General features: G+C 41.3%; 1 protein-coding gene across 3 annotated transcripts in view; it reads right to left on the reverse strand.

Annotated features, from left to right (window-relative positions):
• KCNJ3 (potassium inwardly rectifying channel subfamily J member 3) overlaps positions 1-27,309 on the reverse strand; it is a 191,375-nt gene that overhangs the window by 101,613 nt on the left and 62,453 nt on the right. The window contains exon 3 of one of the 3 annotated variants that reach the window (XM_054044564.1): positions 20,915-20,949. The exons of the other annotated variants lie outside the window; for them this stretch is intronic. Within the exon in view, the coding sequence (XP_053900539.1) occupies positions 20,915-20,949 (35 nt within the window). The remainder of the gene's footprint in view (positions 1-20,914; positions 20,950-27,309) is intronic. 3 annotated transcript variants of the gene reach the window in all.

Raw genomic sequence — 27,309 nt, forward strand, 5'->3', positions numbered from 1 at the left:
AGAAGCAATAAGTAGGTGAATTGCAGTGTCCAGAGACGGGCTTTTGTTTTTTATTTTTTTGTGGGGGTTACTTATAATATAGCCAGTTTTTCTTATACAGAAAACTCAATGAAAACTTACTCTCTTGCTATACCCACCATTGCTCTGAACACAGCAGCTGCTGTGGTACTCTAGTCTCTGTTCCTCAGAGAATCTGCTGAAGCATGTACTCTATGTACTCCTGGTTATTCAAACCCAATTGATCAAGTGGGTATCATGTACCATGAATGACACTGAACACATAGCAAAATCACTGGATCTTTGATACATGCTTCATGTTTTGAGGCAAACAGAGAGAGATTCAACTAGTGGCTGCAGCTTGTTTTGGTAAAGTGACCTTCCAGTGTAACACTGTTGAAAAAGAAGAAAAAAAAAAAAAAAAAAAAAAAGAAGCCAACATCATTCTGGGATGCATTAGCACAGTGGCTCTCAAACTTTTTTTTTTTTTTTTTTTTTTTTTTAAACTGGTGACCCCTTTCACGTAGCAAGCCTGAGTGCGACCCTGCTTAAATATATAAAAAAGGGTTTTTAATTTATAACACCATTATAAATGCTGGCGGCAAAGCAGAGTATGGGGTAGAGGTTGACAGTGTGCAAACCCCCCATGTAATCACCTCACAACCCTCTGAGGGGTCCTGATCCCCAGTTTGAGAACCCCTGTATTAACAGGAGTGTTGTAAGCAAGACATGAGAAGTAATTCTTCAACTCTATCCGCACTGATTAGGCCTCAACTGGAGTATTGTATCCAGTTCTGGGAGCCACATTTCAGGAAAGATGTGGACAAATTGGAGAAAGTCCAAAGAAGAGCAACAAAAATGATTAAAGGTCTAGAAAACATGACCTATGAGGGAAGATTGAAAAAGTTGGGTTTGTTTAGTCTGGAAAAGAGAAGACTGAGAGGGGACATGATAACAGTTTTCAAGTAGATAAAAGTTTGTTACAAGGAAGGAGGGAGAAAAAAATCTTCTTCTTAACCTCTGAGGATAGGACAAGAAGCAATGGGCTTAAATTGCAGCAGGGGACGTTTAGGTTGGACATTAGGAAAAATTTCCTAACTGTCAGGGTGGTTAAGCACTGGAATAAATTGCCTAGGGACGTTGTGGAATCTCCATCACTGGGGATTTAAGAGCAGGTTAGAGAAACACCTGTCAGGGATGGTCTAGATAATACTTAGTCCTGCCATGAGTGCAGGGGACTGGACTAGATGACCTCTCAAGGTCTCTTCCAGACCTATGATTCTTTTAGGCATGTATGTATGCATGCATGCACGCAAGTAAGTAATCTCTCTGAAGCTACATAATTATCTGCTAGATAATGGGTAATCTGTGGGAGGTGAGACTCCATGGAGGTTTATTAGTGCCCCAAATGGTGCATACTTACCTAACTGAAAGGGTTTAATCAAAAACAACAAAAGAATATATTTTTGAGAGTCCCTCATTAACATTTTGGCAGCACATCACTGGCTAATCGCAATATGCTCAGTCTCTTGAGTTAAGCAGAATGTTGATGCTATCACTAGTACAGTGTTTCAATAGAGTGCTAAAGACTAAGGATTGAGAGTTTATCCAATTTATTTTTATGTACAAAAGTTCTGCATTGTTCCCTTAAGCTTCTAATAGAAACCTAGAAGTATAGGAGCAAATTTCTGACCCAAGTTACACCTGTGCCTCCATGTTAAGTTTCATTGTGGCTGCAAAGGGTGAGTGCAGAATCTGGATATGTTAATTCATTTTAAGGTTTAGAAAATAAATGCATGTTAACACAGCATCTATAACAAAATGTTACCTTTTGTATACATTTCAAATGGGGGGTTGCATCAGTTTTACTAAAAGTATGCACTATTACAAAATGCTGTTGTAATTTTTATTAACATTAAATTGACTTGTTGACATCTTAAATTATTAAACAATGACAGCATTCAATATACTGGGTAAGTACAAGTAAGAAAATAGATCAAGAGTTGAGGTAGTTTACATTATGGATTAAATCTACTCTTAAAATTTATATTTTTTTAAAAAAGCAGTTCATCTTGCTCTGACTGTTCTCAAATACTTCAGCAATTAAACTAATAGAATGACTACATCTTGCCAAGTTTTCTGTTTATGCACCGCACATAGTAGGTATTTGTATTCAGCCACAGTGATAAAACATTTACTGTCATGCAGTCAAAAGGATTTTAATGAGGTGTTTGTGATTGTTCAATTTCATTAGATCAGGACTTTGCTCTAAAATAACAGAGATTTGGGTTATTAACTCCTGAAATGATTTTTCTGACATCAGATCAGAATTCTTTCGATTTGCAACATTCCTAGAAACTATGAAGATGGATCCCTTATGCCATGCATGGCAATCCTTCTGTTTTGTTGTGAATTTTGTATGTATTTTGTTGTGTTCAGCATGTGAAAAATCTGGTCATATTCTTTCCATGTAACCAACTTACACATGCCCTGATCCTGCAAACACTTAAGTATGTGAGCAGTTCCACTGAGTTCAGTGGCCTACTCACATAGGTAAAGTTACTTATGTGCCTAAAACCTTGTAGGATCAGGACCCGAATATTTATCAGTGGAATAGTATAGAAAGGAATGCAGTACCTTTCCATTTCAATATACTGGAAATTATGTCTACTCATGCAATAATGCTCAGTATTGTGTGATGCTCAGGTAATTGAGAGACCACTGTATTGAGAGGTAGAATTAACATTGCTAAGAGAAACATAACTGACTTTTCCTTACATTATGAAAGTAAATTTAAACCTTTGTGCAACTTTGCCTTTTTTATATTTACTTTCCCTGGCTGTTAAGAAGTATAGAAAAATAACCTTAATAATGACTAACTAGGTTAAGATTTCGTCATGGTTATTTTTAGTAAAAATCATGGACAGGTTGCGGGCAATAAACAAAAGGGCAGGGGAGCTGTGACCTGTCCACTTAAAATGTACTTAAAACTGGGGGGAGGGAGGAAGGAAGAGGACAGCTGGAGCCCCATAGACGGGGGACTGACAGCCCCAGTCCCACCATCCGTGGGGGGATGAGGGGAGGGCACGCAGCCCCAGTCCCACCATCCGTGGGGGAATGAGGGGAGGGCACACAGTCCCAGCTGGTGGGGGGGGGGGGCAGCTATGGAGCCAGGGTGCACAGCCCCAGCTCCAACCCAGGCAAAGTTGCAGCGGGTGAGTGTGTGTACATGCGCAATCCTGACTCCGGCCCTGGCCGCAGCCATTGACAGCTGTAGCACTCACAGAGGTCTGATAAAGTTATGGACTCCATGACATCCATGACTAAATCGTATCCTCAGTCATAATGTGCCTGTTTATGTGATCTTTATAAACAGCTAAGTGAATTTTCTACCAACTTTAAAAAAAAAAAATTCTAGGTTGAGAACAAGCATGAGAAATTTCAGACTAAAAGTAGTTGTATTGGAAAGTATAAATCACTGAAAGTAGGGGATTAGAATTAAAGTACAATTTCAGCCACATATACTATAAAGGAAAAGCAGGGAATGAGTAAATATTCTAGGAAGAAGAATACAAGCCGCAAAGCCTGATGTGTTCAGCACTTTTCTACAAGGGTGATCAAGGACATAATCAAAAGCAGTTAGTGACTTGAGCTAAAGAAGAATTTACTTTTCCTCTTAGTATTAATTCTATTTTGAGGCCTGGAACCCAGAGTCTGGAACACCAAAGGATAGAAGTGCTCCCAGATGCCTTTCCATACGGAATCATAGAATATCAGGATTGAAAGGGACCTCAGGAGGTCATCTAGTCCAACCCCCTGCTCAAAGCAGGACCAATCCCCAGACAGATTTTTGCCCCAGGTCCCTAAATGGCCCCCTCAAGGATTGAACTCACAACCCTGGGTTTAGCAGGCCAATGCTCAAACCACTGAGCTATCCCTCCCCCAAGACTCCAAACAAAGCATTATCTGGGACTGAGCATCAGGCTGTTTCTCCCTCTGTATCCCTAGGCTCGGGGGCAGGGGGTGGGTGTCTGGGGAAGGGTGGGGCCCTGCAGCTGGGCTCTGAGGAGAAGGTGTTAGATATCTGGGCGGGGGGGGGGGCACGGCTGGCTCTGGGAGCCTGTGGTGCAGGTATCTAGGCTGGGGGGACCCCGCATGTGGGCTCTGGGGGAGAGGGGTTGTGGGTGTCTGACCCCCTGGCTGGGCTCTGGAGGGGGAGGAGAAAAGGGGGCAGAGAAACAGGAACTGGGTTATCTTAGGGGTTTCTTTAACTCTCTATTCCTGGAGGAATTTTTGTTAGGGTTTTTGACCGGAACGCCCGGTCAAAAAGAGACCCTGGTGGTTCGGTCAGCCTGCTGACCAGGTTGTTAAAAGTCCGGTCGGTGGCACAGTGGGGCTAAGACAGGCTCCCTGCCTGCCGTAGCTCCACGTGACTCCTGGAAGCAGCGGCATGTCCCCACTCCAGCCCCTGGATGTAGGGGCAGCCAGGAGGCTCCATGCATTGTCCCTGCCCCAAGCACCAGTTCCGCAGCTCCCCTTAGCCGAGAACTGCAGCCAACGGGAGCTGCGGGGGTGACGCCAGCAGATGGAGCAGTGTGTAGAGCCGCCTGGCCATGCCTCTGTGTAGGAGCTGGAGGGCGGACATGCCACTGCTTCCGGCAGCTACTTGAGGTAAGCACCGCCTCGAGCCTGCACCCCTCAACCCCTCCCACACTCCAACCCCCTGCCCCAATCTCCCTCCTGCCCTCCAAACCCTTCAGTCCCAGCCCAGAGCACCCTCCTGCACCCCAAACCCCTCATCCCTAGCCCAGAGCCCTCACCCATTCCCTCACCCCAACCCCCCAAAGCAGCCTGGTGAAAATGAGTGAGCGAGGGTGGAGAGAGCCAGTGAGTGACAAAGGGAGAGGGGATGGAGTGAGCAGGGGTGGGGCCTCAGAGAGTGGGCGGGGCTTTGGGGGAGCGTTGAGGCAGGGATGTTTGGTTTTCTGCAAGTAGAAAGTTGGCAACCCTAATTTTGGTGTGTGTCTGGATTGTTACAAACATTAGGTATTTTGAAATAAATTACCAAAATTATTGAAACTGGCATGATTATGCAGTGTTATTTTGACAAATACAATTTGCAGAATTTTTAGGCACTGAATGCCCCCAGGAGCAATATTCAGAACAGCACAGCAACACTCTTAACCTCTCAACTATTATCTCTTCAACGGTAACTCTATGAATCCCACAATTATTCATCTCCAGACACACTTGGGCACCTGATATACTACTGAATTTGTTATTCCATGAGCTTTACAATTTATTGAACTACCTCACAAACAACATGAAGGCCTATGGAGAGTTAACAACTTAGGAAAAAGATGAGGAGTAACGCCCTCCATGAACTAGGGGCCAGTTGAAATCAGGACTCAGTCCCTTCGGGGGGGGGGGGGGGGGGGGAAAGCAAATCACAATACAAAGAAAATTCTTAACACAATCAGGGTGGGGTAACTCCCCAAATTCTTAACCATTTAGTCCCGGTATAAAGTGGCATGTCAGGAACAGGTCAGATCAAAAGCTTTCAGTCCTACCATAATGCAAACCTTTCTTTACACAGAGCCAGCTCTGCAGTTCCTCCCAATACATAACCTCTCTTCTCCCTCTTCCCCCGCCTCCCATGTTTTACCTCTTTATCTTGCCACCACCTCAGCCATTTTGTATAACTGATATGCAACTGCATCTCCTCCCCTAGGATGATCTGTACAGATATAGCAATCAAATATGGAAATATCAGTCAATCACTTTTCAGGATACCCTTTATCACCCAGCGCCTGGAGCTTCCCACTAACCTGCCTGCCTTGCCACCCTACACTGACACTCAATCCTTATGGCCCTGATATCCTAACTGTGTCCGTAAAACAGAACAGTTCTATCCAAACTGGGCAGAACACTCCCTACAGCCAAAAATGAGTATTAGAATACTGATATAATTTAGCATAGACATTGCTTTCTTATGCTGATAGCATCATGTAACATCTGGGCAATCCCCAACAAGTAATGAAGTAACAATTAATATTACTATGCAGCTCTCGCAAGAATATTTAGAAACTATTCTAAACAATGGATGTACTGTTAACTGATTATTCTTCTGGTATACTCTACACCTTTATGAAAGCAATAACTCATGGGGAGGGAAGGATAGCTCAGTGATTTGAGCATTAGCCTGCTAAACCCAGGGCTGTGAGTTCAATCCTTGAGGGGGCCACTTAGGGAACTGGGGTAAAAATCTGTCTGGGGATTGGTCCTGCTTTGAGCAGGGGGTTGGACTAGATGACCTCCTGAGGTCCCTTCCAGCCCTGATATTCTATGATTCTATATTAAACACATTTATAATAAAATTTTGCATAACAATATTATAGACACAAGCAGAGGCCTATTGCTGCACTTTGCACCTATCTACTATGCATACCTTCATAATAAAAATCACAGATTGGCTCATTTGAACATTTTTGTTCAGTCAGATTTTTGGTTATAAAGTCATATTGCCCATCAAATAAGATAAAAGGTTAAAACAGGTTTTGAAATTTGTACATTTAAAAAAAAAAATGCAAGTGTCCCTGAAAGTTTAACATATGTAGTTAAGAATTTAAAGCTTAGACCTTAAGCAAGTACCCTTAAAATTTCAGCACAAATGGTGGACCATAATAAAAAACATCTGACTAACCCTTAAACCAGGTCAGTTCTGGATTGGAGATAATAAGATTTATCATTATCTCCTTATGGCACATTTCTAAGGCCTCATTTCCAGTAATATTAATGTTTGAGCATAGCAGTGTTTAGACTCAAATTATTTTCCTTACTTTGCTTAACTACACACAATTCAGTATAACAACTAATATTAAAACTTGTTTACTTGCTTCTAGAGATGTTTTCAAATAAACAAATCATTTTTAAACTCAACTAGCTCATAGTGTGTTCATTATAAAGGTACAGAACATTTAAAGCATGCAGCAAACCAGCAGCTTTATTCCAAAAATGTTTTTGCTGAAAATTACAGACATGCAACTGAGAAGCCCAGTCAGGACCATCATGTTAAAAATGCTATCCGAGGGAGCGGGTGTTCAGTCACATTAAACCAATATATGCGGGATCTATGTTGTTGCTAGAGTACACGAGCAGCATTTTTCATCATTTATTTTTATTGCTTACGTTTCAAGAATGTGACATAAGCATGAATAATATATGCAACTACAATAAGTGAAAGTTATAAAGCTTGTAATTGATTCTCTTGCACTCTGCGGACCTGTCTAAGGGCAATGCCATTACAATTAAGAAGTTTTCTGCATTCTGATTGCATAACACATTTTGAATTCACTTTCGCTGGAACTTGTTGGGAAGGCTCTCAGCACAAATACATCTCACCCCCCCCCCCCCCCAGAAAAATTATATTTAAATTGATTTAGCCTCCAATAATTCCTCACAAAAATGTCGTAACAATTTTGCCAAATTAAGATTTTTTTCATCTTTCTCTTGCCAAACAATTTAATTATACAATTAGTTGCCTTGTTTAGGCTCTGATCCTACAGTGCCTTCAAACGTTTTTAAGGCTAGATTCTGCAAATTCCTGAGTATCCTCAATGCATACTGATTTCAAACAAGTAGTAAGAGTGCTCAACACCTTGTAAAAGATGCTCAGCACTTTGCAGATCAAACCCTTAATAGAGTTTTTCATTCAGGGCTTGATTCACTTCCCAATGAGATGAATGGGAGCTTCCCCAGTGCTTTGAAATCAGATAAAGATCAGGCCCTCCAAGCTTCTTCTCTATAAAGATAGTATAGTCCTGCTTAGGCTTTGGATAATGTTTACATTATTCAAAGTCTTTACAAACATTTTTCTTCAATAATTAGTGGACTTGAATTTTCATTATTTATTTTGTTCTTTTTGTTAAAGTGAAGCCAGATGAGAAAAGCAAATATTTTCCAGTTTAAGATGTACTCTCTTGAAATCCTGCCTCCTTCCCCTCACATAGCCAAGCAAAGGTCAAAATGCAGAGGAAAGATCTTCACCTACACACTTTTGTACAGTGCCACAAAAATACCCCTGGGCAGTTCTGTGCCACTCAGCATAAAGGAATGGTGGTGGACCAAAAGTATTCAGGCCATAATAGTGGTGGATGAATCTACAGACAGTGCTGATACACCAGCTCAAAACCCCATCTGCAGAGTGAGGGTGCAGGAGCGGGGACAGTCAGTGGGCTCCACCATTTCTTCTGTTCATACCAGTAGTAGTAGATGACTGGTTTGAGATGAAAAGATAAGTGACTTGAGGCTGGAAATGGGAATTAAGGGCACTGACCAAGTCACATTTCCCATATGGAAGGCCATTTGGCCTATATCTCACCAGACAGTACTCTATGGGCAGTAAAATGCATCTATTCCTGCTGTAGTACAACTGAGTATACAGCTATAAAGAAATCTACATTCTTTCAATGCAGTCACGAAGACACAAGTAACCCTAGTGGTACATGAAGCAATGGTTCCATAAACTAGAGTATTGCAATGACTGAGCATGTGAGGGTGGAATATGAAATCCCAACTCCTCTCCACATCAATCCTTCCCTATGGAAGAACTCATAAAATGATCCTGAATATTAAAAAAAAAATAATCTAGAAGTTAGGGTGTAATCCAATGCGATCCAAGACCGGGTGAGGATTCTTACCTCAAACTGAAGACACTGGCCCAGTAATATGGAAGTGGTGCTAACTTTAGAACTACGATATTTGAACCAAACTGCCAAGACTGTTACATCTATGGCAACATTTCAGCTGATCTCCTGAACCAACAAAATCAGAAGGAACATGAGGAGGAACTCCTGATTCTAGTCCAAGAAAAGGGAGTTTGCCAATGACACTGGGTTTTGTTTGACCCCGAAGCAGAGCTGAAGACAATGGGTGTTGTGCTTAATATTAAAGAAGCTTAGTCTAGGCTTGCTTGATTTACAATACATAATGCCAGGCTGAGACCCAAGACAGACATTTGTATGATTCCAACTTACTGGTCCTTCAATGGTTAAAGAACTAGAGGGCAGTTGGAACCACTCTCCCTTTCGTACCCTTGGAATCCTTCATGAGGGACGTGGAGGGGCAACTGGCACCAACAGATACCGCTCACTAGAAAAGTTCCACAGATTGATGTCAGAGGCACCAGATCCCAGACACTGAAATATACAGATACCACTTGAAGAAGCCTGTTTAACTCCACCAACCAGCTCTTTCCACTACAGGTGGAAACTGTGAACTGTCTCCTTTCTCTTTTTCAACCCCTGAAGAACACGTGGGGGGAATAAGACCATGTGCATTCCCATCATCATCCCTGTGATAAATTGCCAAAGGTAAGGTGAAAGGGGGAGGGATTATATCTCATCTTTCCCACACCTGAAGAGAAGTCTGTATCATTTTTACTCATTCCTAATTTAAACTTTGTAAACTACAGTGCCACACACAGGAAAAAACAACCAACCAACCAGTACAGTACATCCTTAATGCCTTGCCATCCAACCTAAACAAAAACCTTGTATGCTCTACCACAGTATTTGGAAACCAAAAAAAGCATTTCACTACAAAGTAACAGTGTGGTAATCTGTATTTGAAATGTATTAAAACTCCAATTTTGTATACATCTTAAATAAAAGGGGGATTTCCCCCCCATCAATTATGTCCAAATAATCATATTAACAAGTTATTAGATATAAAAATCATTTAATCTAGCTATTCTCATTTTGGCATTATCTTTAACGAAGACACAGTTCAGTCAAATATTTCAAACTTCACTCAAATAACAGACAGTCATTTGATGAATCATTACATTTCTACTGTTTATTCCTAGAAAGGTAAATCAGTGATTGAAGTATGGAACAAGATACCCAAATTAAATCTCACAGATTGATAGATATATTATTTAAGTATAAGAATAGTTCACTGTATTCTTCTGTACATTCAAGTCTGTTTGATCTAACAGAATAGTTTATTCATATACGTGGAGGAAAAAGTTTGCTAGGGCCTAAACTTTAGTTGTCTCGGGCCTGAACTTTGGTTCAGACCTGAACATTAGTTAAGTCTATTGTAGGTGAAAGGTTTTTAGAGGCAAAATAGAGGAAAAGTATAAAAGCAGAACTATCTATAACTATAAGACCTGTGATTCATAGTACTGCATTGACAGTTTTGGGGAAGTCTGGAAATCGCAGTAGGACAGACTGTGAAAAACAGGAAAGCTTAGAAACCGCAATAAGGCAGACTGTGAAAAACAGGAAAGCTTGCTAAGCTATATTCCTTTTATGGAGAGTGTATTCCAAATATGGCAATAATGCTGATAAGAAAGTATATATCATATAATTGTGGTTTTATGCTATATAAGCTGTGCAAGATTCTGTAATCAGAGGGGATTGCTAGTTTACTGGTACCCCCCATGCATGCATGAAAATAAAAAGGCCTCAGGCGATTCTGATCTAAACACAACGCGTGGTCATTTTTCCACAACATATACATGCTGATTCTGTTGCAGCTAGTAAAGTCTTGTGGCACTATAGAGTAAATCCATCTGTCTAATGGAGGGATGCTAGAACCAAAATGGTTTTAGATTTTTCAGCCCCATGTGGACTTTGGGTATTTATTCTCAGAAGTATATAAATTACTCCTAGGTCTTTAGCGATTCTAGGAAGTTAATTAATGTGTGATCTTCTGTAGCCCAATAAATTAATTCTGATCAAATGAAAAATCACTAACTCTAAACTACAGACAGGAAAGTTGAATTTGCAGAACTGGTAATGATAGAAGAGATAATTCAAAATACAAAAAGCAAAAAGCAAATTTTGTAGATGCCTTCTTTTTCTAAAATGGTGTGTGAAATGCTGCTTGTTTTAATTACTTGAGTAGTCCTGTCTGAAGTCTTACAGGGGCTGTCACCTAGCCTGGTTGGCCACTTTCCCTAGTACAGGGGTCGGCAACGTTTGGCACGCAGCTCGCCAGGGTAAGCACCCTAGCGGGCCGGGCCAGTTTATTTACCTGCTGCCGCGGCAGGTTCGGCCGATCGCAGCCCCCACTGGCCGCAGTTCACCGTCCTGGGCCAATGGGGGCGGCAGGAAGCCGCGGCCAGCACATCACTCACCTGCGCCACGTGCCGAACGTTGCCAACCCCTGCCCTAGTGTCTCCTGCTCTATGGCATTAACAGTCTTAATGAAGTCCCTATAGATTTGGAGAAAGGAGAATGATACTGCAAGGGCAGCACTCTATCCATTCCTCCTTCCCATCACGCTCTTCACCCCATTAGGTATCTCCTACACTTATGGAGGAAGACCGCATAAATACAAAGAAACAATTACATTTTTCCATACAGTCTCCCTTTTTAGTGCCTGCAAATATTTTTAAGACTAATTCACACCACTTAGATAGGTCCAGTTTCTCATGTATATTGCAATAAGATCAGACCCCAGAGGAAAATTAAGTCCAAAGAAGAACTATACGATGTCCTAGATCATTATCCACGGTCATTTGTGAAGAGAGGATTTAATTGATCACATGAGCAAAATAAGCCTCTCATAACTTAACAGAAGGTGCCACACAAACAAACGAGGCATTTCCAAAAGAGAACAGCCTCACTATGAACCGTTGTAGAAAAACAAGGCATGAAAGTTCTATGTGGAAATCCCTAAAGGTATCCTACTTAGAAGTGGTATTTTTCAATATACCATACTCACTTTAGTTCGGTTGTTTTAGTCATTTCAGTTTAATAAAATTAACAAGATAAGACTAAGCAGAGGTCTAACATCCGATGGAATTTTCCACTGTTGTTTTAGCTTTAGCTTGCAATTACCCATCTTGTCCATGTTATAGTTATTAGTAGGGCTGTCAAGCAATTAAAAAAATTAATCGCAATTAATTGCTCTTTTAAACAATTTAATACTATTTATATAAATATTTTTGGATTTTTTCCACATTTTCAAATATGCTGATTTCAATTACAACAGAATACAAAGTGTACAATGCTCACTTTAGGTTTTTTATTATTATTATTTGAACTGTGAAAATAGAAGAAAATTTTCACCACCATTCCAGAGGACATGCATCCATGATGATGGATTCTGCTCAATAAAGATCCAAAGCAGTGCGGACTGATGCATGTTCATTTTCATCATCAGAGTCAGATGCCACCAGCAGAAGGTTGATTTTATTTTTTGGTGGTTAGGAATCTGTAGTTTCCACATTGGAGTGTTCCTCTTTTAAGACTTCCAAAAGCATGCTCCACACCCCGTTTAGATCAGATTTTGGAAGGCACTTCAGATTTTTAAATCTTGGGTTAAGTGCTGTAGCTATCTGCAGAAATCTCACATTGGTACCTTCTTTGTGTTTTGTCAAATCTGCAGTGAAAGTGTAAGTGTTCTTAACACGAACAACATGCTGGGTCATCATCTGAGACTGCTATAATATGAAATATATGGCAGAACGCAGGTAAAACACAGAGCAGGAGACATTAAACTCCTTGGGGGAGAATTGTGTCACAAATTTAATTAATTAATTCTTTTTTTAACGAGCGTCATCAGCATGGAAGCATGTCCTCTGGAATGGCGGACAAAGCATGAAGGGGTATACAAATGTTTAGCATATCTGGCATGTAAATATCCTGCAATGCCGGCTACAAAAGTGACTTGCGAACATCTGTTCTCACTTTCAGGTGACACTGTAAATAAGAAGCAGACAGCATTATCTCCTGTAAATGTAAACAAACCTGTTTCTCTTAGCAATTGCCTGAACAAGAAGGAGGACTCAGTGGACTTGTAGGCTCTAAAGTTTTATATTGTTTTGTCTTTGAGTTCAGTGATATAACCAAAAACAATCTACATTTGTAAGTTGCACTTTCACAATAAAGAGATTGCACTATGGTACTTGTAGGAGGTGAATTGAAAAATAATATTTCTTTTGTTTATCAATTTTACAGTGCAAATATTTGTAATAAAAATAATATAAAGTGAGTACTGTGCACTTTGTATTCTGTTGTAATTGAAATCAATACATTTGAAAATGTACAAAAATATCCAAAATATTTAATAAATTTCAATTGGTATTCTATTGTTGAACAGAGCAATTAAAACTGCAATTAATCGAGATTAATTTTTTTAATCATGACTAATTTTTTGAGTTAATCGTGTGAGTTAACTGAGATTAATCGACAGCCCTAATAATTAGTACAAGTTAAAGTCTTTTTTTCATATCTGAGTCTGTATACTAGAAGAAATGTTCAGTCCTCCTGACAGTATTGCAGATTAAACTGACACCTGGACTATGCAAGAAGAATCATGGGAATTAGGAAAATGAAAAGCAATTGTTATAATTGGTTCAAACATGTATTTGGAAATTTCTCTTTATTCTAGGATAAAGTGTTAATGTTACATGGAAAAAGGGGCTACATTCCTATAGCGTCATTACATTAAAAATACAGTTTCAAGGACTTTTCCTAATAGGCAGCAATTAGAATTATTATACTTCATAGCTTCTATTTACTTCATTCTGAGAGGTTTCTCTTGGTTTGTATTTATACCTATGGAAAAATACAAATGTGGTACCTCTCAGTGAAAAACGACTAGATCCTCAACTGAGCCAAGGTTTCACTTGGCATAGCTCAGGGAGGAACAAGGGGAGGAAGAAAGTGGCTCTAAGATACCTTTTTATTCTCCCCAAATCGGAGGCCACTGACAGCTCCAAATTATGCCAGTTGGAGCTGCCCTATATATGCTCTGCTGGCCATGGATCAGTCTGAACAATGTGCACCCCAATCCTGCTCTCTCCCGCCATTTCTCCCCTTTGCCAGTAAGTGCAAGGGTAGTGTAAAGCTGGCTATGCCATGTTTGTACCACCAAAATATTTCTGTTTCCAGCATTTTGTGAGTATGTGTGTGTGTGTGTGTATATATATATATATATATCTGTGTGTGCATGCACATGCAACTATGTTGTATGCGCCATATAGACGTATGGATTTAAAATACTGCTCCCCAGCCTCCATTTTCTAAACACTGTCACATTTTCTTTTTTTAGTTTTTAAGACCAATACATATTACCAGCTCTTGCATTTGATGCATAACTCCCATTAGTGTAAACTGGGGGAGCGGGGGGAAATAGCTAAAGCTCAATGTGTTTAACTAAGAATATACCTTCCAACAATGTGGCGGTCAATCATTAACACCTCAGAAACTATTTAACTGCTTCATCAACAGAAATAGTTAAAATTTATTATGTGAGATTAAATGAGGGAATTGTTCTATTCTACCAAAGAGTCTAGTTCTATCAAAGTCACTGCCCTTCACATGTATGTGTGTGTGCCTGTACTTTGGTTTTAAATTGCCATTTTCCCGTGGCACAACTGCTGCATCAACAGGACATCATGCAAGGGTTTCCTCAAATGCTCAAGCTTGTAGAATACTGATCTATGAATAGAAAATTCATTTTAATGCATCATTTAAGTTTTTTTTTGCCACATAATCTACAACTGCCCAGTCTCAGATGTAGGGATAAATTCTGTGAGCCTTCCACAGAATAAGCATCTAAGGACTCAAAAAATCAGTAGAACCACCAAATATCAGCCATGCAGAGAGCCATGCAAAGCCATGCAAATAATACAGATTACAAAATTTGGTGCCGAGTGTTTACATTCTTAATCAAGTAACAGGTTCAGAGAAGTAAAGCATGGAGCACCCTGCTGAACACTGCTCTGCAGTGGCTTGGTCCACGGAAGCACAGAGGAGTGTTTAGGGTTACCATTCGTCCGGATTTACCCGGACATGTCCTCCTTTTTGTGCTAAAAATAGCGTCCGGGGGGAATTTGTAAAGCACTCACAATGTCCGGGATTTCCCCCCCCCGCAGAGCAGAGCGAGTGGCTGGGAGGGCTGCAGGGAAGTCCCGGGCTGGACTCCGGAGCAGCTGTAGAGGAGCCGGATCCGCCCTGCATTCTGAGCCGGCAGCTCCCTTGCAGCCCAGTCCGGCAGCACTGTGCAGGGCCAGGGACCGGGTTTTGTTGTGCAGGGCCAGGGACCGGGTTTTGTGTTGTGCAGGGGAGCTCAGCCATGTGTCCGGCTGGCACAGAGCCCAACACCCTGTTCTGAGCAGCAGGGTAAGGGGGGCAGGAGAAGGGACAGGGAGGTTCTGGAGGGGGCAGTCAAGAAACGGGGGGGGGCTTTTTGGGGGGAGTGGAGAAAGTTTTGGGCAGTCAGGGTACAGGTAGGGGGTAGGGTCCTGGGGGGCAGTTAGGAGCAGGGGTCCCAGGAGGGGGCAGTCAGGGGACAAGGAGCAGGGGGGGAGTGTTTGGGAGTTCTGGGGGGGGCTGTCAGGTGGCAGGGGTGGGGAGATGGATCGGAGCAGTCAGGGGACAGGGAGCAGAGGGGTTTAGATGGGTTGGGAGTTCTGGGGGGGGCTGTCAGGGGGTGGGGAGTGGTTGGATGGGGCGTGGGAGTCCCAGGGGTCTGTCTGGGGGTGGGGGTGTGGATAAGGGTTGGGGCAGTCAGGGGACAAGAGGCAGGGAGGCTTAGATAGGGAGTGGAGTCCTGGGGGGCAGTTAGGGGCAGGGGTCCCAGGAGGGGGCAGTCAGGGGACAAGGAACGGGGGGAGGGTTGGGGGTTCTGGGGGGGCGGGAAGTGGGAGGGGCAGGGGCGGGGCTAGGGCGGGGCTCCTCCCGTCCTCTTTTTTTCTTGCTGAAATATGGTAACCCTAGGAGTGTTGAGAGGAGACCACAAGAGAGACCGTGTTGGGGTATCATTAAAAGCAACTAAATATCAAAGCCCTAAAATTGAGACATGCTTCAAAATGCATTCACAAAATAATTTCTAATGACGTTTTTGTCATGATGCACGAACAAAACTGAACTTTGAATGAAAACCCTACGTTTAAAGAAGATATGAACCATTGACATTAAAGAATCATAGCACGTTCTCCAAACTCCCCTCCCCAAATAGGTTAAGGGGATACATATACTGACTTATAACACTGAAATACAAAAATGAAGGATTGCTAAATGGTAAAATTAAAAGCTTTGTCAGTTATATTTTAATGATTTGTAATTACAGGTAGTGAATGAGTACAGATCAGGTAACACTTAGACCAAGGCCTTGCTGGCATAAATGCGGTTTTGCCTATTTACATAGAATTGCTGCGTTGTTTAAAATAAATGTTATTACTGACAGAACAAAAGTAACATTGTGCTGGAGGTTTTGAGGTAAAAAAAAGCCATGCAAACATGTAACAACAAAAATACCTTTTTCAGGGACAACCCAGGGCAGGATGATATGACCCAGAAACTGCAAAACCAGCAGGAAAAATGCAGAAGTTGGGTAATTGAAGCTCGCCTATGTATAATGACAGGTTTCAGAGAAGCAGCCGTGTTAGTCTGTATCCGCAAAAAGAACAGGAGTACTTGTGGCACCTTAGAGACAGAGACTAACAAATTTATTAGAGCATAAGCTTTCGTGGGCTACTGCCCACTTCTTCGGATGCATATAAACTATATATGCATCCGAAGAAGTGGGCAGTAGCCCACGAAAGCTTATGCTCTAATAAATTTGTTAGTCTCTAAGGTGCCACATATGTATAATGTACTGGTTGCCTAAAACCCAAAGGGTTACTGTGTTAAAAGCCAATTGGATAAAGATTAAGTAGTCTAATGTAGATAAAAGGCCTATGTGAACATTGGCCCAAACAGAGAAACACCAGACTAGAAACTGAAGGGTGGGACTAAAGGACCAGAGCAAGGGATCAGAGAAGGCAATAACTAGCATGGAAGATGGAAGGACTTCCAGGTGCCTTGGAATGTAGTGACCTGGGCCCGTTTACCAATTCCATCTCATCTGTTATTTGTCTGCAATAAACATGTCTAGACACTGTAAGTGACAAAAAATCTGTCTAAAATTGTATAAATAAAGGCAAAGAATGATTAAGCCTACGTTAGGTGGACTTGTGACTCAGTTTCCCACTGTTACTCCCCAACCGCCAGAAGGTCAATACACTACACAGATCTAGGGACAAAAATACCAATGTGGTGGGAATTGGGGCAGGGAGGGAGAGCAGAATAGCTTGCTGATTTCACTACTTCATCCTGAAGACTGCAGTATGAGCCACAGGAATGCACAGCTGCTCTATGCCCTGGACTTGGTTGGGGGCAGAACGTGTATAGATGCAGGGGTTCTCAAACTTCACTGCACTGCGATCCCTTTCTGACAACAAAAATTATTACAGGACCCCAGGTGGGGGACCGAAGCCTGAACCCGCCCGAGTCCCGCCGGGTGGGGTGGGCGGGAGGGGGAGAGAGGGAAAGGCAAGTCCAAAGCCTGAGGACTTCAGCCCTAGACAGGGGAGCCTGTCTGAGCCCTGCCACCCAGGGCTGAAGCCCTTGGGCTCGGGCTTTGGCCCTGGGCATTGGGATGGGGTTCAGCCCCGGGCCCCAGCAAGTGTAACTCCAGCCCTGGCAACCCCATTAAAACAGAGTCGTGACCCACTTTGGGGTCCCAACCCACAGTTTGAGAACCGCTGGTATAGAGGATTCCCACAGGCCACATAGAGCCCCTTTAACTTCATCTTTACATGCAGAATGAGCATTCCACCCTTAAAGTATTAAAATCCTTACTCTTATAATCATCTTATTTAATAACCACCATCCTTGATAAATAAATAAAACCACCACCAGAGGTTACAGAAACAGTGGAAAACCCTCTCTTATTTGTTCACATACTAGGGTCCAAAACCTGCAATTTTCAGTTCAAAGACTGAATAAGAATTAGGAAGTTTGGTACCATTAATTCATCTAGCGCAGAACTGGATACTACATATATTGCTTAATTAAAACAGTTGTTTGGACTTGTTAATCTGTGCCCAGTCTATTATTTTCCCCCACTGATATTGTTAACTGTGAGGTAAAGAAACTATCAGTCTATGAACAACACACAAAACATTTTGCTATTAAAAGACAGAGATTTTTTTAATCTTATATAAAATATAAGAGAAGGTGGGTGAGGTAATATATTTTTTTGGATCAACTTCTATTGGTGGAAGAGAAGCTTTCAAGCTACACAGATCTCCTCAAGTTTTCCACATATCTCTCTCTCTCTCTCTCTCACACACACACACACACACACTTGCAGTGTTGTTGTATTGCACTGTTCATTCACATGTATATAAAAATATGAAACACTGAAAACATTTTTATACACACACTATTTATAGTGAATCAGATAGCCACAAAACAGAAACATATTGGCAGGGCCGGCTCCAGGCACCAGCCCACCAAGCATGTGCTTGGGGTGGCACCTCGAGGGGGGCGGCGCGGCGCTCCGGCCCGACAGCGGGGCCACGACTGGGCTCGCCGCAATCCCCATGGCGCTCCGGCCGCCGGGGAGAGCGGAGCCCCGGCCGGGCTCGCCGCCCTCCTCCCAGCGCTCCGGCCGCCAGCAGAGCCACGGCGGGCTAGCCGCCCTCCCCCCGACGCTCCGGCTGGTCGGGGAGAGCGGGCCCACGGCTGGGTTCGGCGCCCTCCCCTGCCGCGCTCCCTGCGGGGGGTCGGAGGGGTGGGCAGCAGGAGACTTTTTTGCCTGGGGCGGCAAAAAAGCCAGAGCCGGCCCTGCATATTGGAACCACTCTCAAAACACAGTAGCACTAAAAATGAACAAAGGGCTGATCATCTCAGAAGAGACACTCAACACATTTCAAACACTTCAAGTTTGTTCACACTAAAAGAACAGTGCTTCAGGCTGGAGAAACATTTAAGCATATATGTGCCTGAATTGGAGCCTGTAGCAAAGTTACCATTCAAGCACACTCCTTTCTAGCCACACAGTGATGTAGCAACACTACCTCAGTTTTTCCCACTGACTTTGGCCTTCTCTGGCCATAGGAACAACCTGGATCACCAGCCAGACCACTTTTACAGAGACCAGCCCTTTCCAGGGCAACAGAGTTTTGTTTTTGTTTTAAATAAAGGGCAATAGAAACATACAAACAATCAAACCTTCATCCTGGCTGGGCTCAAATCGCTGCCACCCCATTACAGCATGCCACTGCTGCTAAAAGCTGTCCTCCTGTCTAACCACAGGCACCTGTGTCTCAATCAACCCCATGGACCAGAAGCTGGCACAATCTCCCCCTTACTCAGAGGTTCAGGCAGGCTACAGCCCACCAGGGCCCCACACAGGCAGGCTTCCAGATTACCCCAGGCTGCAAAACCTTGTCTACTCTTCTCCCCCTTCTCCTCCCAGCTTCCCTCTCTTTTAAGTCCTTCACCCAGACCTAATAGCTAATATAGGTGCACTTGGGAAGGGTTAATTGAGCCTCTGCCAGCAAGATAACCCCTTCCAGACCAGGAGGGGATTTATATACCCCATTACAGGGCCTTAATGATTTCTGTGTATCATAATTTATGTAATAGCTTATGTATAAGAATCCAATCCTGCAAACACTCATTCGTGAGGAATTCTGTGCAGGTGACAAACACATAATAATAATTCTATACACATGAGCAGCTTTCAGGGCCTAAGGACCAATATACTGTAACTTCATGGAAACCATCATCATTAACTTTATTAGGCTTATATCAGATTATGTCCCTCAATGCATCGTCTTAATTATATAAAAACATAACAAGCAGATCCTCAGCTGGTGTAAATTGTCATCACTCCACTCAAGTCAACGTATAACAATTTACACCAGCTGAGGATCTCCTGTCCCACTTTTGCCTCACATTTTTTTAAACACAAGTGTTTGGCTTTGCATTAAGTATAGAAAGGCTGACATATCTTCAGCAAGACTGTGCTTGGCTATGTTGAATGGATTACATAAATATTTATCATAATAAATAAAACATTAAGAACAGCAGCCAAATTTTTATTTCATTCATCTAAGAAAATTAATGTACTAAAAATAATTGTGTTCAAAAAGGATCAGAGAAGCGAATAATGCTTGCTCTGTAAGTTCTTAGACATTACAGCATAGTAATTTCTAAATTATTGCATCAGGTAAGCTACAGGTCAAATATTTTCCAGAACATACATTTAGCTTTTAAACAGTTTGGATGAGGTGGCAGTTTAGACATTTACTGAAGAATGTGGTTATGAAAAAAAAAAAACAGTCAATAATAAAAATGAGTTTTAGGAGCTCTGGTTTCACACTAAACAGTTGCATTTAAAAGGCCATTAGAGGGATAGCCTTTGCATCAGAAAATTATAGTGTAGTGTTCACAAATGAGCTAGTAGTTAAATGTGGTTTTAACCTTTAACAGATACTACTTTTCTTCAAAAGCAAAACATCAAAAGGACAGATGTAATCAATGCATGAGCTCTCAACACTGCACGTTCACTGTGCTGGAAGCCCATCTTCTCAGCAGCAACATTTTAAAAGCAAACAATTGCTAATGCAGTTGTTACATTGCTATATCCCCTATTCAGGAAGAGTTTACTTTACCCCCAAAGCAAATCATTGTAGGCTTTAATGACTATAAATATTGACTGCAATTTTCTTCTTATGTTGATGATTAAAAATATACACATGAAAATAAGAAAAAACAGAGACAAGAAACAAAGATGCTCAAAAGTGAAAAGTTTGGACTGTTTGTGACTCAAGCCTTTTTCAAAATGGTACATGAGGTGTTGGCACTGAGACACGCATTTATTAGCAACTGCATATTTAAACTCCCATCAAACATTCTGAAAACACAATATAATGTTGGAATTCAACAACCTTTCCACATCCGGAAACTCACACAGCAGGTTTATTCTACCAACCTCTTTTCAAGAAATTCAGCAAAGGCATGTAAGCTTGTTTTAACTTATTCCATGAAGGAAAAACAGGGAGACTTTTTAATAATAAATAATATAAATAAATAAATAAATAAATAATAAAGCTTTACATCACCATTTTGAAAATCAGGACCTCTTCAAGCTTATGTGCTGTACAAAGCAAGAAACTATAGTAAGAGAGAATCCATGCTCCAAACAACTTACAATTCTAAATTTAAGACCAAAAGCAACAGGTGATGCTAACGAACAAACAGGATTGGAGTGTGGTGATGAGGTAACTTTAATCTGAACACATTTTCTACCCAATCTCTAGTTGGCAAGGTATTGTCAGTTTTTACTGAAAAGCAAATACAGCAGTAACATTAGTCCCAGCTTACTTCTTTCCTACTCATTAAGGACTTCATCCTCCTCCCATTCAAGTTAATAGGAAAACCAGTATGCTGCCTTATTTCAGATGACTAAAACTTGACCCTGAGTATCTTTATTTTTGACAGAAAAGGCATTTTGGTTTTAGATTAGCAGCTGCACACTACAACACATTTCCTTAGCCATAGAACCATAAAGATCAGAATGGACCCTCTTTTCCTTTGAAAACCTTGGCTAGATGCCACCCACCCTCATCACCAGGTGGAGGAAATTGAGGGGAACAGCGGTGAAAGAGGGACAGTCCCAGTAGCAAGACAGGGAGACACTCGCCAAGGGACAATAGGTAGTTCTTCCCCCTGGGAGTAGGGTGACTATGTGTCCCAAATTGGGCAGGACAGTCCAGAAATGTCTTGATCCCGGGTTGAATGACTCCTGGACAGCATTTGTCCCAGATATCCTGCAGCGCCAATCCACGTCTCCACAAGACTCATGGGCAGCACCAGCCCAGCCCCCTGCCCAGGACAGGTGGAAGGTCCTGGGCTTCCTGGGCGGTTCTTACCACAGCCTGGCTCTGGCTTCTGGCCTGGCCAGAGGACAGGGCCTCACGGAGAAGGGGGAAGGGGCCACAGAGGATGGTAGGGCTACTGTATGTATCCCACTTTTGCCTTTTGAAAAGGTGATCACCCTACCTGGGGGGTCTCTGGTACCCATTGGCCAGCCGGAGGAGATGGATGCTGATGGGAGCTTGGGAATGCTGGCCAAAGATTTCGTCTAGCGCAGGGGACATGCGGAGCCTCTTTTGCCTCCATTCCAGCAGCCCACCCTACCCACTCTGAACTAGGAATCACTTACAGTACGTATATTACTGCTAATAGGTTAGGCAGCATGGTGTACGGACACAAATGAATCATCAGACACTGGAGCAGGACAGGTTTTAGCCAGATATCCTTCACCATATCTAATATAACATATCTTTATACATTCTCTCTTGCAATTAGCTGAATGCAGCACAATTGGAACAGTCATAAGATAAGATCAATGGCCCAGCCTCACTTGACCTAAGAAATTGTCTTGCCCAGATTAATTCATGGTGATTAAACTGGCTTCTTTTCCTCAGAGAAAAGAAGCTATTAAAAAAGAGAGAGAGACCCTTCAATACTTTGAACTTAAAGATAACATTAACAGGGGCCTGTTCACTAGACTCAGAGAAGGCTGTAATGAGAGGTCAGTTAATTAGCAGATGCTCCCAATTAAAGAAGACACAAAAGACAAGGTAGATTGATAAGAACATACTTAATCTGGAACAGTTATATAAATAAAATGGTTCAAAGACATTTTTTGAACAATTACAAAATACAAGGATGAAATTAAATAGCAGACTGAAAAAGAACTTTGATAAAACAAAAACAAATCAAAATAAATGGGCAGACTTTTGGTTTGGAAGTTAGTGAGTTTTGCAAGAAAAATATAATGCCCCAAATAAAAATATCTATAAGTAGGTAAAATTTATGCTAGGAGGTGAGGGGTGGGCCTCCAACTCAGATACAAAACCAGGTAAAGCCTCTGCCTCAGCTAGCCTGCTGAATTTCACAAAACTTTTCAAGAAGTGTTAATAGGTCCACTGACCGACATTTGTAAATACTATACTAATGGGGGAGAAGCTTGCAGCATTAGTGAGAGTAACTCTAAAATAATCCTTGCCACAGAAAAATGCTACTATATACCCTCCCTATTGACCTATTAAGTTACCATGTAACCATAATAACCAAGGTTTTGGCTAATACAGTAAATAACATACTAGCTTGGTTAAGGAGGACTATCAATAGTAAGAAATACAGAAATCACACACAACCACCTCTTTCTTGGACAAAGAAGAAAGAATAGGGTCTGTTGTCAATATTCAAGGACTATAACCAAAATACCCCAAAACTTGACATGAAAATATTAACTTTACAACTCTTTGCAACAGAAAGCATCTTACTGATTCAGGCATTGTAGAAATACCATAAGAATGCTTTATTGTAATTTGATAATCATTCTTGCTTTATAAGACATTTAGAAATAAACAATGTTATTAAAAAGGGAGTTCAGGAACAAATTCTCTCCTTGAATGTCTGCAAAGCTCCTGCTGACATCAGTGGGATACATCCATATGCATTCAAACACAGAACTTGGCCCCAGTACAAGCAGGCATAAAAATTAAGGAATGTGTGAGCACCATTAGTACATAGATTTCTTCCACTTTGTGAATTAAAAATGTAGAGCAGTTTGTGGAAAAGATAAATAAATGCAATTTCAGCAGTGTAAGAGTGACATATTTCACATACTATGACAGTTTAAGGTCAGGTGGAAGAAGAAAGGCCACCTGTTCTTTTTAAACAATTTATTTTTTTAAAGTTAATACTACTGATGGATTCTAGTCTCTGTCAAGCACAATTCTACATTTAGATTAGGCTGTGAACATGTCTCTTCCATAGAAAGAGAAAGTTTGCATTGCCCATCTGTATTCATCTGTATGTCAGAAGGTGCAAATGTGTTTAATAAGTCCTAGATGTAAAATTAAAAGAACTCAGATACTGCAACATAAAAAATATTTAAAAGTTACAACAATAGGTCATTAGATTAGAAATGACTAGTATGGATTCAGGCTCTTTATGTAAAATATTTAACTCTTTCCAGTTGGAAGAAATGTTTGGTTCTTTTTTAGTTAAGTTTTAAACTGAGTTTTAAAAAGTTAAATTGAGAATGAATAAAGATAAAAATGAACAATAAAGCACTAAACAAAACTTCAAAATAATAGACTTATCAGAGTGAAACCATTGCAGGGATTACACACACTTCTTCAAAGAAGGCTGGAAATTCAGAGAAAAAACTACTAGTCACCCTTGCAGTGATTTTTAAAAAGACCTGCCTAATAACTTACGCTAGAAACAAACACTAAGCAGCAGCAGCATTCTACCTCACTTATATCATCACTTCTCTTTCCAAATAAGAAAAGCCGAGAGCCATTTTCTAGAGGAATAAAATAAAATAAAAAGTGGAGAAGGTATTTGGCAAAGCCGGGTTTATCTGAAATCCTCTGTTGCCCAAAACAGGGTCATAATGGGTTTTAAGGTAAAGTAGGTTCAGATATTTATAAAAAGACTGACATACACTTTCCAAGGTTGGTGGTTAAGGGCATAGTTTGGATTGGGGCACTATCATGTGCCTTACTGTTACTGTGCCCTTGAGATTGTCAAATTACAGCCTTCAAAAGTTAAAGCCATTAAGTGTCTAAGGGCCTCAGCACAAAGTTTTCTTTTGGGGGAAGTTGCCCAGTAGTCTACAGTAGAAATTGTCAGCTATGCAAAATAAGCCTAAATTCAATTTGCAGAGCTGGCAACCTGGCTATCTGAAAGTTTTGGATGTCCCGTGAAACTGCTAGCTAATTGAAGCCATACTGTCAATAAAAAAAATTTCAATAAAAACTATATCAAGTCTTCTTTATCTTTACTTTATTCCTCTCTCACTCCCTCATTTATTCTCCCCCTCCATGTGCACCTTCTTTCTTTTCTTTAACAGCTACTGATTGGTTTCTTTTAAAGATTTATTGATGTTCCTATTTTATACGATTTTTCATCGTCTTTATTTCTTTCACCTTCATTTTAAGTTGTCTCCTCCTCTGGCTTGTTCTAACTCCATATTTGAAAACCGAGAGAGAGATTGAGAGAGAAGCTGTGTTATGAATTCCACTGGCCAAGTGCTTTTCAAAAATATGTGCTCTGCTTGAGAAGTACCTGCCCTGAAAACACAAATAGGAATGTCAAAGCCCTTGCAATATATGCTGCCTATACAAAATTCTACCCATTTCCTAGTGCTCGTAATTCTCACTGTTCTTTCAGACAACACCATTTGATTACACCATAAAAGTAGACATTTTAGTTTGCTGAGACTCTATATATAGACCAAAGTTGCTTGCACGAGTTTATATGCATGAGATTCTTCAAAAATAAATCAAATACTGTCTGCATTTCCCATATGTTCAGTATCTACTTGGATTGGCTTTTGCTGATAGTAACAACTTTTAATCTTGTGGTTGTGGAATGGGAATTAAACTTGCGTTTTTAAAAAAATCAAACAAACAGCTGCTTATCTTTCCCTACAGCACTTTTAGCACTGCTAGGTGAGGTCAACCTATATTTTTATTCACGTTAGCTGGAAAAGCCTAGCTATATCACTCTATACTGTTTGACCTGAATCTCTCTGCCCAGCTCCAGGAAAGTTTTAAGGCTACTTTGAGGCACATTTTTTTCCTCCAAAAGTCTTATTGACAAAGATGACATTTACTGCTGTCAGCAATAGAATTCAATTACAGAACAGAACAGAATTTGGTTTTATACAGTGCATTGGCACTCACAATATCTCTAAGTTCTATATAAAGTATTGACTAATAAATTCTGGAGGTGCAGTTTATGTGTAGACAAACAGAGCAGCCATGAGCTCAGCAATAGCTCATACACCGTTTGACAGACTGATTTAATAAGCGAGAGATTGTTAGCCAAAATACCAGTGTTCCTGGACACATTTCAAAAGACAGGAGCAATACTAATTTGAGGTTTGGGGAGCTCATCACATAACCTCAGCAAGGAGAGGTTTTGTGATAGTGGCAGAGAGAGGCATGGGCTAAAGCGCTTTGCTCATTATCTTCCTTTTCCGTCAGTGAAAACCCCCAGTCCAAAGCTCAGAGGTCCTTGCTGGGGATGCTCTTCAGTAGCTGCCAGGTGGCCATCTGACACTCATGCAACACATCTGCTGCTTCCCAGCTCCTTTGTTCCTTTACTCTGTAAGGTCTGCTGAATCTGGGAGCAGAAAGGCCTGGTTTTACTAATTGCAGCAAGAAGATAACAACAAGGAGAAGGATACAGCCTATTCAAACAATTGGGCGCTTTCTGCTTGTTCAGCTCAGAACAGTGTGATGACATTAATGCCAAATCAATGGTGCATGTTTTAAATGCATAGGATTTGTGGTCTGTGTATCTTTTGGTACTGAAGACGGCTGTATGTTTGATACTATTATTTTTTGCTTACATAGTATTTGCAAACTGTCCTCTCATAAACTTAAAGATTTTTAGTCTTAGCAGCTTTATGACATTGTGGTGTCTTTATTCCAAACTGAAGCAACTCAGGGTATGTGCATCCATGACAGTCCAAATCTGCATATTTATCTTGTGTGTTATTACCCATAAACAGGAGTTCTGCTGTCAAAACAGACTGAACCCGCTCACTATTCCTGCTGTAAAATGGAATTATAGTGATTATACAAGTACCCAAAGTTTAGTGGGTTACACAAGCTCAAAGAGCGCTGATGGCTGATGCAAACAGCAATTGCAAGAGTCAAGTCCCCGTGTTAAGCTACTAAGGATGAATTAAGAGAAAATGAGTAGCTTAAGGACCCCTGCTACTTGTCTTCCTCTTCTTGACAACAACAAGAGGGAAGCTGCTGCTAACACTATACCTAGTTTGTTGTATGGCAAAAGAATGATGTTGGCCTCTCCTGCCTGGGGATAAAGAGCGTTCCACTAGTGAGTCGTCCCTAGAAGATCTATTGCTGGCAAACTCCCCAACAAAGACAGGGTGTACCAAAGGGAAGCTGGATTTGATAGGGGCCAGGAAACCTAGCTCGGGATAATAATTAGTTGGTGGAGCAGGGTTTAAGGAGTAAGTTCAGTTCCTCCCCTGCAATCAGCTCATCATCTTTTATTTGGACAGCACGGGACAGATAGAAGGAACCTCAATTTAATATTTTGCCAGATGTAGGGTCACCTCTTTCACCCCTCAACTTTGTGGTATGAGCCTTGGCAAGTAGCTCAAATCCTGGGATGAGACATGACAGAACAACTGTTCCTCTTCCAGACCAAAAACTAGTGTTATCAACTGAGCCTTACAGGAAGTGAAGGCAATTTTTAAAATTCCCTAAAAGCTACAGTATGCTGCATACAAAACACTTCAAAAAATCAGGAATCCCCCTTTAAACAGAACATCCATTTTCTACTGAATTAAAAAGAAACTCTTCTCCCCCCAAATCAGAACAGAAATAAAGATTGCTGGTATTACCATTATAACTTTTGATTACACTCTTTGCTCATGAAGTTTGGCTCAGTAAAA

The sequence above is a fragment of the Malaclemys terrapin genome, chromosome 11, assembly GCF_027887155.1.
Source record: "Malaclemys terrapin pileata isolate rMalTer1 chromosome 11, rMalTer1.hap1, whole genome shotgun sequence".
Lineage (NCBI taxonomy): Eukaryota > Metazoa > Chordata > Testudines > Emydidae > Malaclemys > Malaclemys terrapin.